We start from the raw sequence: 16,914 nt of genomic DNA, 5'->3' as shown, positions 1-16,914 counted from the left end.
AGTCTGCAGAGTCCCTCGGAACTGTTGGAGCCCTCGCCCTACCGGGCTCGGGCACCAACCGTTCCTCGGGACTCTGCAGACGTTATAACACGGAAAAACGTGCGTTAACCCTATAAACAAACATAGAGTAAAGACGCGTCAATAACAAAAGAAAGGTTATTTTCACTGTAAACAGTTTTAATGTTAGTTAAGTAGTAAATAATGTAATTTATTATAGACTTATTAATGAAACATTGAGAAAATTTATATTGATGAAATGAAATGCGTATTTTCATTTTACGTATTTTCACACTGTAATATTATGTGATTTTGTATGTTTTACACACACTAAACATTTATTTTTGACTACAGTGAAAGATGTTTTCCAAATTTTCACTGATGTCATGCCGGACTACTTTTTTCTAAATTCAGTCAAAACACAAAATTAAAGGGATTTTTTTTCCAAATCATAAGATTAAAAAAGAGAAAAGAATATACTAAACAGAAAATTCAAGTTTTTTTTTCTACTAATACATGACAAAATTTTTAATGATATTCCCCTGAATCTAACACAATTATTTATACACAATTTTTAAAGATCCTGTAACACATTTTTTTCATGGTTTTATTTCATAAATATGATGCTCAAATTAAGATTTGTCAATATTGTAAGTTCCAATAAGCATTATTTATAAAGATATTACCGAATTTAATATTTCATGTAAATAAAGGGGGGTAATTAGAAATTTATTTTCTATATATTCTAAGTCAAATTTTCCAATAAGAAATGAATGCATATAATTTATTCATTAAATATAATGTGCACAAATATTTACAGTACACATTTTACATATTCTTCGATGTTTGAAAATTGTTTAATTTGCATAATTATATACATATATATTTTTTGCAAGTGTGGTATACACGCAGTAACAATATCAATCACAAAACATACAGGATCTTTAAAAAATGGCGGTCGCTTATACTACTCTTGGCTCCTGGTCTAATATAAATTTGCCGTAAGTAACGGAAATAAGGATGGATTGTGTGACTTTTTCTACTGCTTGAATTTTTTTATTAAAACAAGAGATCATTCATGTTTTTTGAACATTACAAATAAAATCATCGCAATTTAACGTTGATTGTAGAACTTATTTTTCAGCTCATGACTTCTCGTATTTATGAGATAATCATAATCGACTACAAAGAGGCTACTAGTGGGGAAAACAGATTTTAATATTAAAGTTAATATTGGGGGAATTTCATTTAAACTTGTTTTTAAGCATGAAATAAAAAAATGTGTTTGTTTGATGTGTAAGATGCAATTTTATTTTAAAACCAGTATTCTCACTGTACTGTTTTTGAAGCTCACTCGATGAAATTAAATTTCTCTTACACACAAACAAACAATGATCCTCAATGAATTTATGTGTGTGTGTGTGCGTGTGTGTGTGCGTGCGTGCGTGTTTGTGTGTATATCGATATGAAAATATTAAGAAAAAGACAAAAAAATAAAAAAAGGAAATAAAACTGCTTTTCGTGTGGGGGATGGCAGGCAGTAAATCGATGGATATAGCTACTCCTGAATTAAATTCAAAAATCCATCCATTATAAATATTTGTTTTTCTCCAACTGCCAATCAATATATAAGAATTGATTTCCGTTTGTTTGTGTGTGCGCGCGCGGTGCTTGCACACGCAAGCACGTGTTAAATTTAATGCTTATACAGTGTTTCATCACATTTACAATAAACTTATTAAAATATCAGGCATTAAGTATAAAAAGTACACGTAAGAAATCAAACAAAAAGTAAGTGTTACATATATGTGACTACAAAATGTCCCACTTTACATGTTTCACAAGATTTATGGTCTTTATTTTTTCACTGTTCAAGTTTTCTTCCTAGATAAAAATTAAAATCACAAAACACTGCACAAGTTTTGTCATCTTTAAAAAGGACATTGTACAGTTTTTGTAGCTTTTGTTATTTTTTCTTTCCACATTGAGCCTATTTTTGCGCACTCCGTGTCTTTAAAATAGATTTACCTCGTTCATTATATAAGACACTTTGTACAAGTTTTTTGTCTACAAATTAAATATATACATTTACAAAACACTTTGCATGTTTTGTTTTTCATGCTTTGTTTTACTTAAAACAATCTCAGCACAAGTTTTTTCTCTGTATCAATAACACGAGCGCTGTTGCAACATGGGTTTAAAAGTACAGTACAGTACACTAAAATACAACCGTTTAGCTACTTAAAGATATTGTTATGCGTAAAATGTTTTCATACTTGGCTCTGACCCATAAACTTTCATCTCATCATAAACATGCATCAACAGGTCGGGGAACTTGTTGGTCCAGTATCGTAAATAACCATCCGGATAGTTTCCAAACTCTGTTCTTACACCCGGCTGCAACTGATTATAATGACCTTTAATGTCATTGTTTCGTATAGCCCGCAATAAAGACTTCACAGATGTTTCGTCACAATCTGGTTGGTTCTGATTACTACTGTTGCGGTTGTGAATAGCTGCTGTGGAAAATAAATAATTTTCAATTGAAGATGTTAAATGCACACGCCAGTTTCCTCCGCATAAAACATTGGCAGAATTGTCTTCTATTGTACAATTCCGGGATTTTGATCGATCCGTCAACAAGTTACTTGCATTACAAAAAAAGTCCAGCATTTTTTCACAGCTCCATAGTGCAGGGTGCTTCATTATAGCCTGGGTCAATGGTCTGTCATCTTGTCTTTGTGCTAACATGAGTCTTAGTAAGTTAAAAAGTGGTCTATTACTAACAACATGTGTAAAATCGGCATTTCCACTTTGTATATCTTCCTGAGTCTTGAATACGTAATGACCATTCGTAACAATGAAATGAAAGATAAGACCAAGTGGGAAAATATCAAAACTTTCTTTCGGGTAAAAGTCTTGAGATATCAATAAGGCATACATCTCCGGTGGTATCCAACCCAAAGTTACCTCTTGTTTTCTAGTATTCATTTTGTATAAGCCAAAGTCAGATAACTTAAAGACTTGCCCGCCACCGGCCCCCTTTTGTAAAAGAATATTTGACGGTTTGAGGTTGCCATGGACAATTTGTCGTGAATGCAGGTACTGGAGCCCAAATAATATCTGAGAGATTATCTCGTTGTTTGATATTGGTGGGTGATTGTGCCGGGATTGTATATATTCTTCTAGATTGCAGTCGCACAGTTCTAATGCCAAAAGTAAGTGTAACGTATTTTCGCCAATCTCAAACTCGTAACAATAAAACCAGACAATATTTGCAATGGAGCCTTCTTTAATGGCGTCATGGTTATTGTCAACAACACGTATTAATCGTTCTTTGAGACTTGCAAGGTATGTATCGATCCATGCACGGTCAGATTGACGAATTCTTACTATCTTCACAGCAACTTCGGTGTTCTGATCGAAATTCCCTTTGTAAATAGAAGGCAAACAAAGCATACCATTTCTTCTGTAAGTTATACTTCGGCCAGGTACTTGTCCCTGATTATTATGTCCTTGGCCTCCTCCTTGGCCTCCTCCTCCTTGGCCTCCTCCTTGTCCTCCTCTGCTGTTATTATATCCGTCTTCATATTCGGGACGCCTCCAGGCTATATAAAGATGGTATGCTGCTACCACTAACCCAGCTATCAATGAATAGTTCATGGTTTCTGAAACAAAACAGCTTTTCTTCAAATGTGCCTGGTGGTACCTGTAAAGATTTGTGCGATTAAAGACTTTTTAAAACTTTAAAAGATCAAAACAAGCTAACCTAGTGTTACATAATTACACTGGTAATTATTTCATGTCTAGAATGTATACAATATTTCTTTTCGCTACTAAAATGATTCAAAGGTATAATTCGACTAAAAGCGAAAACTGACAAAAATAGGTTTGGGACTATTTTAAATGAGGTAATCACGTGAAAAAAAATTTTCTTTGGCTACATTGTAGTGCAGACAAATTTCTCTCAGACAGGTTTATAAATATTGCAGTATGCTGTTTCATATTGTGTAAAAAATCGATCAAGCATGGGACAACGGATCATTCATTTGTACAGTTTAGCCGACAGAATTCTTGGAGCTTGAGAAAGCTTTTATCCCATATAAGCATGAGGTGGAACCCGAGTAGAAATCTTGATTCTGGATTTCATGTGATGAACGTATTCAGCTTGCTTATTTGTGTTGCTAGTCAGGTATCCCCTCGCGCGACTGACGGATGGACACCTGAGGTATTACACCATCAATAAATTAAGCTGGAAAATTGGCATATGACCTTGGAGGATCCTTCGTAAATAAAGAGACTGCAATCACTTGGCCTATAAAATAAGTCGCAAACTTTGATAATATTTCAAACTCAATTCAAGTCACGGGCACATATTCAATTTACCTCCCATACTTTTTGCACGCCCCTAACACAATATATGGAAAACAAGTGATCCGTCAGAAGCGTTAATAAAAACAAATAACATTGCAGACTGGAATTGATTGAGTCTGCACATGGGGGGGGGTAATGAAAAAGTACAACTTCCCTAACGCCCCCCCCCCAGCACCGGCTTGAGTTGTTCTCAATTTTCAAAACTTAAATGTGCTGGAATCTCGAAGGATCGAAATTATATAACAACACTAAAATATAGCACGGGGCAACTTGCACTGCACTTGACACCTGCTGTTGTGGTGTATAAATATCTGGAAAACAATTGATCCTTCTGAAGCATTAATCTCAACAAAATTACATGAACATTGCAGACTCGGTTAACACAAATTACACACCTCTTCTAGTGTTCGTAAGAGGACTATCTGTTTTGGTTATACCTTTTACATAAAGAAAAGAAAATTCGTATTGAGATCTTTCTTTGGCACCTGCACAGGCCTGGTGTTGTCAGACAGACATGGTCATTTAAAACACGTATACATACATGCAGTATTATCAAAATTATTGATGATTTTCATCATGAAATTATTCCTTTTTGAAAAAAATGGAGACGAATTGTAAACGGGATAATGTTAATTATATTAAATAACAATTTTTTCGAAGATTTATAATAAAAACAATGGAAAATATTAAAGACACATTTTTAAATAATTTAATCGCGGTTACATACAAAGTTATAATCTAAACAGTACTTCACGCAATAAAGGTCAGTGGTCAACATATTCACGTGCCAGTTTTATTCATGTCGGACAAGCGTAAGTTAATGTACGGTAAGTGCCTAAGCATATAAACCTTACAAAGTCCGGAATCACAGATCTTGGACAGAAGTTACATTTTTAGTCCCGGGTTTCTAATAGTCCTGTTATGCAGGTGGGACCTCAAACCGGAAGAGAAGGACATAAAATGATATATCCCTGTGATTGTTCATGATAACGATTTGTTCAGTGTTTTTTTTGTAATATGATTTGCAGTAACATACATACTATGGATGAACTTGATCAAAAAATAGACTGATTTAGTCCTACATGTTAGTGTTTACCCGTTTTTCATCTCATTTAAATTTGGGAAGGGCTGTTGCTTATCTTTTAATAACTTGTAGCCAAACTGATTTGCACTACATACCTATGTGTACATTGTTGTTGTGTTATTCTTATTTTACATGTGCCATAAAATTGCAATAAAAATGATATTAAACTAAGGCCTTAAATTGTGTCAAACTAAACAATGATTATAGAGTTGAATCAACTCAAAATTACATAACGAAACACGTGTCAACACATTTATCACAAACATGTACAAGTAAGTAGCGAATATATGTACATAGTTTCAGACAAAACTTTAAAATTCACTCTCATGAAGAAAACAGAATGTAGATTACATTAATGTATAAACATAGAAAAGATATGAAATATTATGACATTATTGCATGGAAAACTTTCTAAAATTTCAATGACAGTAACATAATATATATGCAATCAAGTTGGGCAATTGTGGTTAACGCAGTCCTAATTTTCTAATTGCCATTGAATAAAGGAATTATCTTTTGGAAAAAAAGTTGGATCACAAAATAAATGAATGACAAGTCATAGTGTCCCCTAAAGTTTGTTGACACAAACATCTTGTGAAAGAACATACATTACACAGCAGGGGGTAAGATCCTTTTGTTCATAGAGATAATTAAGATTATTTATCCTTAAATCACAGCGAGATAGTCGTATTGCATGGTGTGGTGAGAAAAAACAAAAGATATCTCTTTAGATTTATCAAAATAGAACAGGTCATTTTATTTGCATAAAATATTAACCATATTTATAGACATACAAATGCCTGTATAGTGGTGCATACAAACTTTACAAGAAGAACAAAAATTAACAATAATTTATTTAGAGGTGACATCATAGTGCCTTTTAAGCTATCAATGGGCTAACTCTGATTTAAGCCAAAAATAAAAATCGACCTTATTTTTAAATAGATTTAGTAAAATTTGTTAACATTAAATAGTACACTTTTGAATAGATGGTCATCTGTCAAAAAATTGTTAAGTAACTGCTTTTATTTAGGAGAAACACGTAAACTTTCATGCCTTCATGCTATGGGTTTAGAGCAATATGTCAACTTTAATACACACACTGCTGGAAACTGTTTAGACTTGGTAACTACTGAATCGATTAATGATGTATGTGTACTTAAATGTGAACAAAGACCTATTCTCTCAGACATTGTGCTGTCCACGTAGTCATTAATGTGAAGAGAGAAAACATTACAAGTCAAATTGTACAACTTAGAAACTGGAAAAGCATATCCCATTCTGAATTCTCCGATGATTTGACGAAGATTTCAGTTGATAGTGAAGATGTCAATACTTTTGTAAACTTGTTTGAATCAGAAATCCAATATGTTTTCGACTGGAAACTTGCGGTCGTTAGACCCCTTCTTAAGAAGTCTGGTTTAGAATTACAATTGTCAAACTACAGGCCTGTCAGTAACTTATCGTTTCTTTCAAAATTGATAGAAAAGACTGCGTTCTTCAGACTAAATAACAATGTCGATACCCATTATTTGTTACCCAAAAACCAATCAGCATACAGACGTCACCATTCATGTGAGACTGCTTTACTAAGACTTGTCAATGATCTTCTAGACGGTATGGAGAAGCAAGAGGTGACAGCTCTAATTGCAATAGATCTAAGTGCAGCTTTCGACACCGTAGACCACAACATTCTACTCGACGTGTTACACAGTCAGTACGGTGTCAATGATACAGTGTTAGCATGGATGGACTCGTCCTTGCAACCTCGTAGTTGTCGCGTCAGTGTTAATTCTACTGAATCGACTCCACGATTGCTGAAATGCAGTGTACACATGTACATCAGGGGAGCTATCTTGGTCTGTGGCTCTTTCTCACATATGCGGGAACCCTATTTGATGTGATACCACCAATCATATCTGTGTACGGCTTTGCTGCTGACCACATTGCTGGTCAACACTTTCGACCAACTTCATTGACAAATGAACTTAACGCTATAAAGCAACTTGAAGACAGTGCTGTAATCATCAATGACTGGATGAATGCCAATAAACTCATGAACACCAATAAGACAGAATTCATTACGCTTGGTAGTAAAGCCCAACTTGGTTAATGTTTAATTAAAGAAATTGATACCGCCGGTGATAAATTCAAAATGTCAGTGTAATAAGATACTAAGGTGCCTACTTAGACGAGGGCCTAAGATTCCCAACACATGTTAAGACCAAGTGTAGAACTGCCATGTTAAAATTATTTGAGAATAAAGAGCATTCGCAAATATCTGACTCACGACGCCACAAAAATCCTAGTATTGTCGCTTGTATTGTCTCACATTTGGATTATTGCAACGCTATATTGTTTGGCATTTCAGAAAGTGAGTTACAGAAATTACAGCGTATCCAGAATATGTGCGCTAAACTTGTTTTGCAACGCGGAAAATATGATAGTTCCAAAGACTCTTTGTTTGAACTGCATTGGTTACCAATTAAAGCTAGAATCAATTTTAAAATACTATGTACAATGTTTAACTGTTTCATGGGCAATGCTCCGGTTTATCTAACAGAACTGTTACACAAACCTGTCATAAAAAGACCAAATCTCAGATCTGTTTATGATATGAATTATTGTTTTGCTGTCCCTTTAACAAAAAGAAAAACATTTAACGACAGAAGTTTTAGTACCGTTGGTCCAATTCTCTGTAATAAATTGCCTCTGTATATAAGACAGTCTTCGACTTTGGACATGTTCAAGAAAAATGTCAAAACCTACTATTTTAGAGATTTTTTACGCATTGTTTTAAGATTGTGATTGGGCTGTAAACTGATCGAGATGTGGAAATGTGTTAAAATTTCACTAAAATAACCATTAATTTTTATTTTCTTTTAAATTAGCTTTTATAACTATTCTTTTTTCAAGTTTTTAATACTTTATATTTTAAACGGCTGATTTCTTTAACGTAATTTTTTGTACTTCATTTGTCATGCATATGTGATTTTCTATTTATATGTACTTACTTTTATTATCCTTTTGTACAACGCCATTGAATATGTGTATAGAAATAGGCGTTTTATAAAATAAAACAGTTTCAAGTTTCAAAATAAGATAAGGATCTTCAAACGCATTCATATTTTACTGGGTATTGTTAGTATCGTTATTGTCGGTCAATAGAGCGTGTCTTCTAGTTTCAATGGCTTACTGCAGGTATTTCTCTATTTCAGATTCATATTTGAATAAACAGTAGTTAGTTAACCTTTTGGAATTCTTTATTGTAGTATGACACGATTGCTTAAAGATATCGATTGTCTTTGTTTAAATATTACATAATTTATATTATTGGGATTTCGAAAAAAAATCACAAATTTCCTTACCCTATCTGTTGTAGCAAAACTTGAACATGGTGTGCCTTATTCAGACCATAATATAAATTTCTATTGTTTGGTCCTTTTTTAACATTTCATTTATATCTAATGTAATGGGTAGTGAATAATTATCAATTGCCGTGCTGTTTTCATCTGATATCGCCCAAGTTCAACATATATATGTTTTGATCGTTTAACAAATAATAATGAATTAACAATACATTTGTTCAATGTAGTCGCCATCATGATACCTCAAGGCTGATTCATTGTAATTTAATATCATACCTACTAAATTATCAGAGGCGAAATCTTTCTATTAAATTATTCAATTTGATTGAAAACAATAAATAGGTTATGGAACTAATTATGAATGTTTTGATATCCTAATTTGTGTCCTGTACCACGGTTCGTTTTTTATGCGTCTATGCGTTCCTACAGAGGCATAAATAAGTACTTAAATAATGGGATTACTTCTATATCGATCACGTTTCGGGTGTTTGCCAAACTAAACCGCGTCATCAGCGAACATTATAAGGTGACAACGGAGTCAGTAATCACTAAAAATACCTAAAATGATTTTTTTTGCTGAGTAGATTATACCTATACCGTTTTCATCTGCTATACGCGTAGCCTGTCAATTATCGATAACGCACTGCCACCTATTGAGGCATCATTGAGGGAAATCGTATCCATGAATTACCGGTTTATTTGTTATTAGTCGATACTACTCTTAATACACGTATCATGCAAATACTGTACATCTTTTATGAATATTTCAACATTATATCGTCTACCATTTAAGTAACCATTTATTAAATTAAGAAATTGTCTGTTGGCCAAGATGTAACAAATAATTTAACATAGTGGTAAATCGCACGACCATAGGGATGGTTAAAACAATGTAGCAGTCTTTATCCATAATGTATTAAATAATTATTTATTAATCCCGTAATCTGGTAGACATTATACATGTATTGAGTTTATGAACTTAAGAATGGATTCAAGAGCTTGCTTTACATTCAACCTTGTTTTCTAACAATGTCAAAAGAAACAGACAACATTTTTATGTGAACGCCTATATATGTTAGGTGTCCCTTACAAATTTCTAAAATATTTTTACGATAGTCTTCGGATGATAAATTCTTTATGAATCAATGAAAAAGATATGAAAATATATTTTCAGTGAACGCTTTGAATATATTGTTCACTAGTAAATCGGACACAATTTATTGTACTCGTATGTCCCTGAAGAAACTGAATCTATGTTTGCCGTGCATAGATAAAATTCAGGATAATAAAAGTCAGAACGTCAGATCATATTGATCGAGGAATTCCTTTTATTTCTATTAAATTATGTCAAGCATTTATATGAACTGATCGGACGAAAATATATAATATCCCGTTCTTATTTGTACAACGTACCATGCGCCACGGATTGTAATATAAATCCGTGCATGCACGAACTTTAAAAGTCTGTCAAGAGCACATTTTTTCGTTATTTTAATTTACATATGAACGGTGTGTCATACACGAATACACAGGCAGAGTGACACTGATATAATATAATAATAATGATAATGATGACGCTAGATAATAATAATAATAATAATAATAATAATAATAATAATAACATCAAAAGTGAAACAATTAGATTACCCGATAGCAGTACGAACGTTAAATGCGTTCCATTTTACCCCCACTGAGTGCCTCAAATTTTACCAATAGTCACGTGACATGTGCGACAGATACCAGACGGACAGTAATTCACTAAAGATCTGAATAAATTTCCGCTATAAAATGATATTTATCAGCAGCTTTTTAATTGGTCAGTTGTCATAAAAAGTTGTTATTGCATCGTGTCACCCCTTTTGTTGTGATATTTGCAATAATTCAACGGAAAACGTAGGGGTCTGAGAGAAAACAGCCGATTTATGACACTTCGTTTGATGAGGGTCGGACTAACTTTGAATCGGCATAACCTTTTTAATAAACAAGCAATTTGCATGCGGTTTAAAGCACATGAAAGGGAATTCAATTACGGAGGGAACCGAGTCAGGGATTTTTGTTTGCTCAATCAGCGACTTAATTATCTTTAATTACGTAATATGTATGGTGAAAAAAGTCACATAAATTGTTTGCCGTTACGTATTTTTTTTTGAGATTAGATAGAAAAAATCTGAGACACGGTTCCCCAGATATTGTAATTATGTTTATATTCCAAAAGTTTGATGACCAAAAAATAATATATGACTTTGATATGACGATTTGAAATTATAGATTTTTTTATCAAAAATCAGTTAGTTACTGTTGTATTATCATACATGATGAACTTGAACTGACCCTATGTATAATGCTTGTTTGCGCATGCTCCGCATGCTCCGTATTTCTAGTAAAATATCTAAGATCACATGTTAAGGGTTTTACAACCAAACACAGGGAGAAGAAACCATCGATTCGTATTTGACAAGATTACAAATCTGTGCACGAGACTGCAGTTTTGCAAACACAGACGAAATGATAAGGGACCGTATTGTATTTGGCACAAATTTTTCTAAGGTTCGAGAGAGGCTAATTAACGAGGGTGCAGATTTGACCTTAGATAAAGCTGTACAAATCGCTCAAAATATGGAATATTCAAAAAAGCAATTGAGTTCAATGGCATGTGCGGCGGACAAGGACGTTCACCACATGGCGAGCAGGCGCGTAGCTAGCCTATAAAGAATGTGGATTCAAAAGTATCCAGGGGGGTCATGGGGCATGCCCCCCCCCCCCCTGAAATTTTGAAATAAATGGTGCGTTTTGGGGCCTCCGGAGAGCTTTCTTGACCAACGAAAATCCATATATTTTAGCATAAAAATGGAGATGAATAGCTTTACTTTCGTTTATTTCAACTAGTCTACATTTCACAGCAAGTCTAACTTGCGGCCTTTACCTCTTTTCTATCGCTGATTCTGCTGATGACTTCTTTAAGAACTCGATGTAAACATTTGTTTACATTTCGAAAATACGGCGCGTGCAAACTTCCGACTTTGAAGAGCTGCAAAGGCCGACAACTTTTCAAAAAAATACTACGGTATGGTGTACGATTTAGGCTATATGATTTATAAAGTATTCAGTGTGGTAATTATCAGATCTGGCGAACGCGGCTGAATTTCAAACCACATTTTTTTTACTAAAAAATTTTTTTTTGTCAAAATAATGTGGATTCAGCTGCGTACTCGCGTATAGGCAGCTACGCGCCTGGGCCGAGGCCTAGTCCCAAGGCGGGAAAAGCCACAAGACAGTGACGAGAAAGTGACCTGTTCTAGATGCGGGACAACACATCAAGAGGGCAAAACGTGTCAAGCAAAGGGATAAACGTGCAGAAAATGTGACAAACTGAATCATTTCCAGAAAATGTGTAAATCACGTAATACTGTACATGAACAATATAAATTGTGAGTCGGACTTATCGAGTGACGATCAGGATTTTTATGTATGCACGGTAAATGATTTCATTACTTCTCGACCTGATTGCGCAATGGTTAAGCTCCAAATTGGATGAAAGTCCGCCCCTGTAAATTTCAAAATAGATACAGGTTCTCAATGTAACTTGATACCTTAGGAAATGCTCAAGAAACTAGATTTCAAAGGCCCCTTGGTACCCTCTGATGATAGGTTATCTTCATACACCTAAGACCCTATTCCAGTTTATGGAAAGGTCAACTAACCCTGTAGGTTTAAGGATAAGGAAATCATTGCATGTTTTCATGTGGTAGGCAGTAAATCTCCAGCATTATTAAGCTTCAATAGATCTGAGATTGATAAAACTGACATATGCTATAGAAAAACAACCGGTCACGTTAGATAAACAAAAAATATTGACTGATTACAATGACGTATTTAAAGGCATTGGTTTATTCCCGGGTACATGCAGTTTACTATTTCATGTTTAAATGTTGAATTCTGCTTTTAAGCCGGTGCTAGGGGGCGTGGACGGTAACTTGCACTTACCATTACCGTCCATGAACAGGCTCAATCAAACCGAGCCTGCAACATTTTCAATTTTGCCGTGTTGGGCTTTCTTTGGGGACTCTGTATTTATCTATTTTACATTTGAAACCAAAAGCTATACCTGTATTATGTCCACCCAGGCGTGTACCTGTAGCTTTACAGGACCGTTTAAAAAATGAGTTGAAGTCTATGGAGGATAAAGGAATTATCCAAAAGGTTACTAGACCGACTGACTGGGTCATTCATTAGCCTGTGTGGAAAAACCCAGCACTGGAAAGCTGAGGGTGTGCTTAGATCCTAAAGCACTAAATGACAATATCATGAGACCGCACTACCCTATGAGGACTATAGAAGACATGACAAACCAATTGACAGGTGCTAAGTACTTCAGTGACTTAGACGCAACGAAAGGTTATTGGTCGATAAAATTGACGTACGAATCCTCATATTTGACGACATTTAATAGTCCCTTCGGTAGATACCGATATTTGCAGCTTCCTATGGGTATAAAAAGTTCCCAAGACATATTTTGTCAAAAAATCGACGAATTTTTCGAGGATGTGATGGGCGTTACGTCAATAGTAGACGATCTTCTTGTGTACGGACGGACTATCGAAGAGCGCGATGCAAATCTGACACGTGTTCTTGACCGAGCACGTGAAAAGGGTATTAGGTTTAACCCAGACAAATGTGTAATCGGCTCTCAGGAAGTAAAATACTTTGGTCACGTACTGATAGCTGACGGTCTTAAGCCTTATCCCGAAAAAATCAGGGCAATTGTAGAACTGAAAGCCCCTGAAAATAAGTCAGAGTTAGAAACTATTCTTGGCATGATCACGTATCTGTCAAAATTTGATTCAAAATTGGCAGAAATGGTAAGCCCTATACTTGACTTTGCATGCGGTTTAAAGCACATGAAAGGGAATTCAATTACGGAGGGAACCGAGTCAGGGATTTATGTTTGCTCAATCAGCGACTTAAACTGCATCAAAGAACTTGACCCCTACAGAGAGAGGTTATGCTCAAATAGAAAAAGAGACATTAGCTATACTTCATGGTCTTCGACGTTTCAAGCAATACTCTTACGCAAGACATACTAAAGTTGAATCTGATTGCAAACCTGTTGTTTCCGTTATGAAAAAAGAAACATGACTGGCGACCCCAAGACTACAACGTCTCTTATTACAGATTCAACAGTTCGACTGTCATTTCAAGTTCATTGCGAACTGAAATGATTAACGCTGTTCATGTAGGTCATATGGGAGTGACTAAAACGCTGAACAGGGCCAAGGATATTCTGTTCTGGCCAGGCATGGTCAAACAGGTCACAGACCACGTGTTAGCATGCCCTTTATGTCTAACACACAGAGCATCAAATGTGAAGGAACCATTAAATCCCCACATTATGCCCAAAGACCCTGGCAACATATTGCCGCTGACTTATTCACGCTTGACGGACGTGATTACCTTATAACTGCGGACGTCTACAGTAATTACTTTTGAAGCCGATGCATTGCCAGAAACAAAAAGTAAAACTGTTATTAGAAAATAAACAATGCATATGGCTCGCTAGGGTCAAGTAGAGACATTTAAAAGTGAAAATGGGCCACAGTTTAGCTCAGAAGAATTTCAAAAATTTGCTTCTGAGTGGAATTTTAAGCATGTAACATCTTCTCCTAGATATAGCCAATCCAATGTTTTAAGAGAAAAAATGGTCTCAATAGCCAAAAAATCAATGAAAAATGCCACGAAACCAAAACAGACCCATATTTTCAGGATTTTTCGATATATCTATTTGCTTGAAACAAGGCGACCAACTTTTCACCATAATATTTATACTCTTCACAAATGGTGTATTCAAAAACAACGACCTTAATAGTAAATGATACCAATTATGTCTATTCATGTTGCTTTTTTGCAGATGGTGTGGTTGTATTTTCTACCGATCCTATAATACTTTACAGGACGCATACCAATATTCGAAAGAATAGGATCAAAAGATCAATTCTAAGAACCAAAACTGTATTCATGAAAAAGCAAATTTTTAGAGCGAAGACAATATTGGTATTGTAGACATTTTATTTTACCTGGGAGAGACTTGTTTCAAATGGTAATATTGCTTAAAGAGGCCAGATTCTTTCTGACCAGGCTTTGAAGGCAATGCACAATTTTGTCAGGTATTGTTTCACAAAAATACATATCAATATTAGAAAACAGCTGATTTTTTTATTCCCTTGTTGCAACAATTTTGCTTTATTTTCGGAAGTATGGAGTATGTGTTGTCCTAAAGAGGTTGATAAGTTTCACATAAACCTTTGCAAAATCATATTAGAAGTGAAAACACAGACTCCAAATTACGCTGTGTTAGGTGAATAAGGGAGTGAATAAGTTATTTTCAATAATTAGCAATATTGGGCAATTTCTGTTAAAATAACTTTTGTATAATTACGGTTTAAATGATATTTTGGATAATTTTAATAAAGATCCTTATGCGAAAACTGGCTGAAAGGGCCGGAAAGTCGCAATCGAGTAGGGATATTAGTTCGTCATCGGTGAAAAAGGGTTGCGGAAAGCGCCGGTTGCGTTACCAAAAAAAAAAAAAAAAAAAAAATATATATATATATATTTAACCGACTTTCTAAATCATTATGGCGGGTTCTTTTCATATCAGGTCATCTAAAATGCTATTTTTGTCGTATTTGTTGTCATTAAAATCTATTTGCCTATTTTTGTCGAGAGACCTTTAAATACGTTTATTATTTGACATAAGCGGACGCTTTTTGATTAGTTCTATTAAACTGTTATATTTCTCTGCGTCGTCATTTGAATCGCAGACACTACACACAATAAATAACATAATGAATTCAACCGAGTGATCAATCAGATATTTATTTCAACCTTCTAAAACGCCCCTTTTACCTGCCTTTTTAAGTAAAGAAAAACAAAATTCATCCGGCGTAATACACACTGCCTGTAGTGACAGTACATTCTATATAATATCAAGTATTTGACAGAGACAGCACATTCAGTATTGTTAATTATCTTTTTAAAGGAGAACTGACAATATTAAGATCATATGGTTACTTTCGAGCTTCTTACAAAGAAGACCTCAGGTGTCCCTATCTGCATTATCTGAAGAGCAAACGGGAATACTCGATAGCTTCCTCACACGAAAGAATCCAAGTGCACGGTCTAATACACGGTCGATATCCTATACGTCTCTTGTTTACAATTTGTCTCAGTTTTTTCATGAAAGGAATATTTTGAAAACCCTTTATTTTTTTCTATTTCATTTATTTTCCATCCCTGCAAGATCACGCATATTAAAAAAGTGATTTTTCTTTCAACATGTTGGAAATTATACATTGGAAAAAACACAACAAAAACCAATGAAAATGTTCACCTTGACAACCATATTCAGAAAATGCGAAAAAGGTCAATTTAAGGCATACAATACCTTCTATCCGTATTTAATTTAATCAACCGATATAAAGTTAAACACTAAAAGTAACTACTTAAATTTTTAAGAAACATTATCCATCGTAACTAATGGTATACTATTACCTAGACCGTAGTCATGTCCTTCTTTAGGTCTAATATCCGTATACAAATATACGCTTAAAAATGGGTATAGCTAATTTGATAAGATAGAATAGTTGCACAGTTCAGCAAATGTATTGTTTGGTTTTATTAAAATCAATTGCATACTGGTTATACAATCAATGCACCAATTGATTAATTACTTTCGGTAAGGTTCGTGAAATATACGCAGTGAGACGTGATTTAGTTTGTGTCTGTGAAGCAGTAATACATATCGTTAAAGAGCAATAGAGTAAACTACGGGTTAATAAGTTCTAATAGCTCAATTTATTTATTTTTTATTTACATTTTCAACAACATTGTATGTTTTCTATGTTCGTTTTGTTTTAATGTGCCTGCAAATATTTTGAATACATGTACGCTCTTTTGAAATAACATGGTTTAAGAAATGCATTAGGTTTAAAATCAGTTAGTGTCTCCATTTTAAAGCCGCAAAATACAATTCTTATTGAGATAAACAGTGCTTCTATAGATACCAGTGGATTCAAATCCCAGTAGACATTTTTT

The 16,914-nt window shown here is 34.4% G+C and overlaps 1 protein-coding gene across 2 annotated transcripts; it reads right to left on the bottom strand.

Annotated features, from left to right (window-relative positions):
• Positions 1-119: 119 nt before the first annotated feature.
• On the bottom strand, positions 120-16,418 carry LOC132752226 (serine/threonine-protein kinase/endoribonuclease IRE1-like). 2 transcript variants are annotated; one of them, XM_060742536.1, is made up of 2 exons: positions 16,372-16,418; positions 120-3,706 (listed from the first exon to the last, which is right to left on the bottom strand). In XM_060742536.1, the coding sequence occupies exon 2, from the start codon at positions 3,658-3,660 to the stop codon at positions 2,251-2,253; it is 1,410 nt and encodes a 469-aa protein (XP_060598519.1). In that variant the 5' UTR covers positions 3,661-3,706; positions 16,372-16,418; the 3' UTR covers positions 120-2,250. The 2 variants fall into 2 exon arrangements, with proteins under 2 accessions (XP_060598519.1, XP_060598520.1); XM_060742537.1 differs by having other exon boundaries at positions 16,265-16,393.
• Between the last annotated feature and the right edge of the window lie 496 nt (positions 16,419-16,914).

The sequence above is a fragment of the Ruditapes philippinarum genome, unplaced genomic scaffold (genome assembly GCF_026571515.1).
Source record: "Ruditapes philippinarum isolate M1 unplaced genomic scaffold, ASM2657151v2 ctg629_1_1_1_1, whole genome shotgun sequence".
NCBI classification, from domain to species: domain Eukaryota; kingdom Metazoa; phylum Mollusca; class Bivalvia; order Venerida; family Veneridae; genus Ruditapes; species Ruditapes philippinarum.
This window is presented reverse-complemented; position numbering and strand designations above follow the sequence as displayed.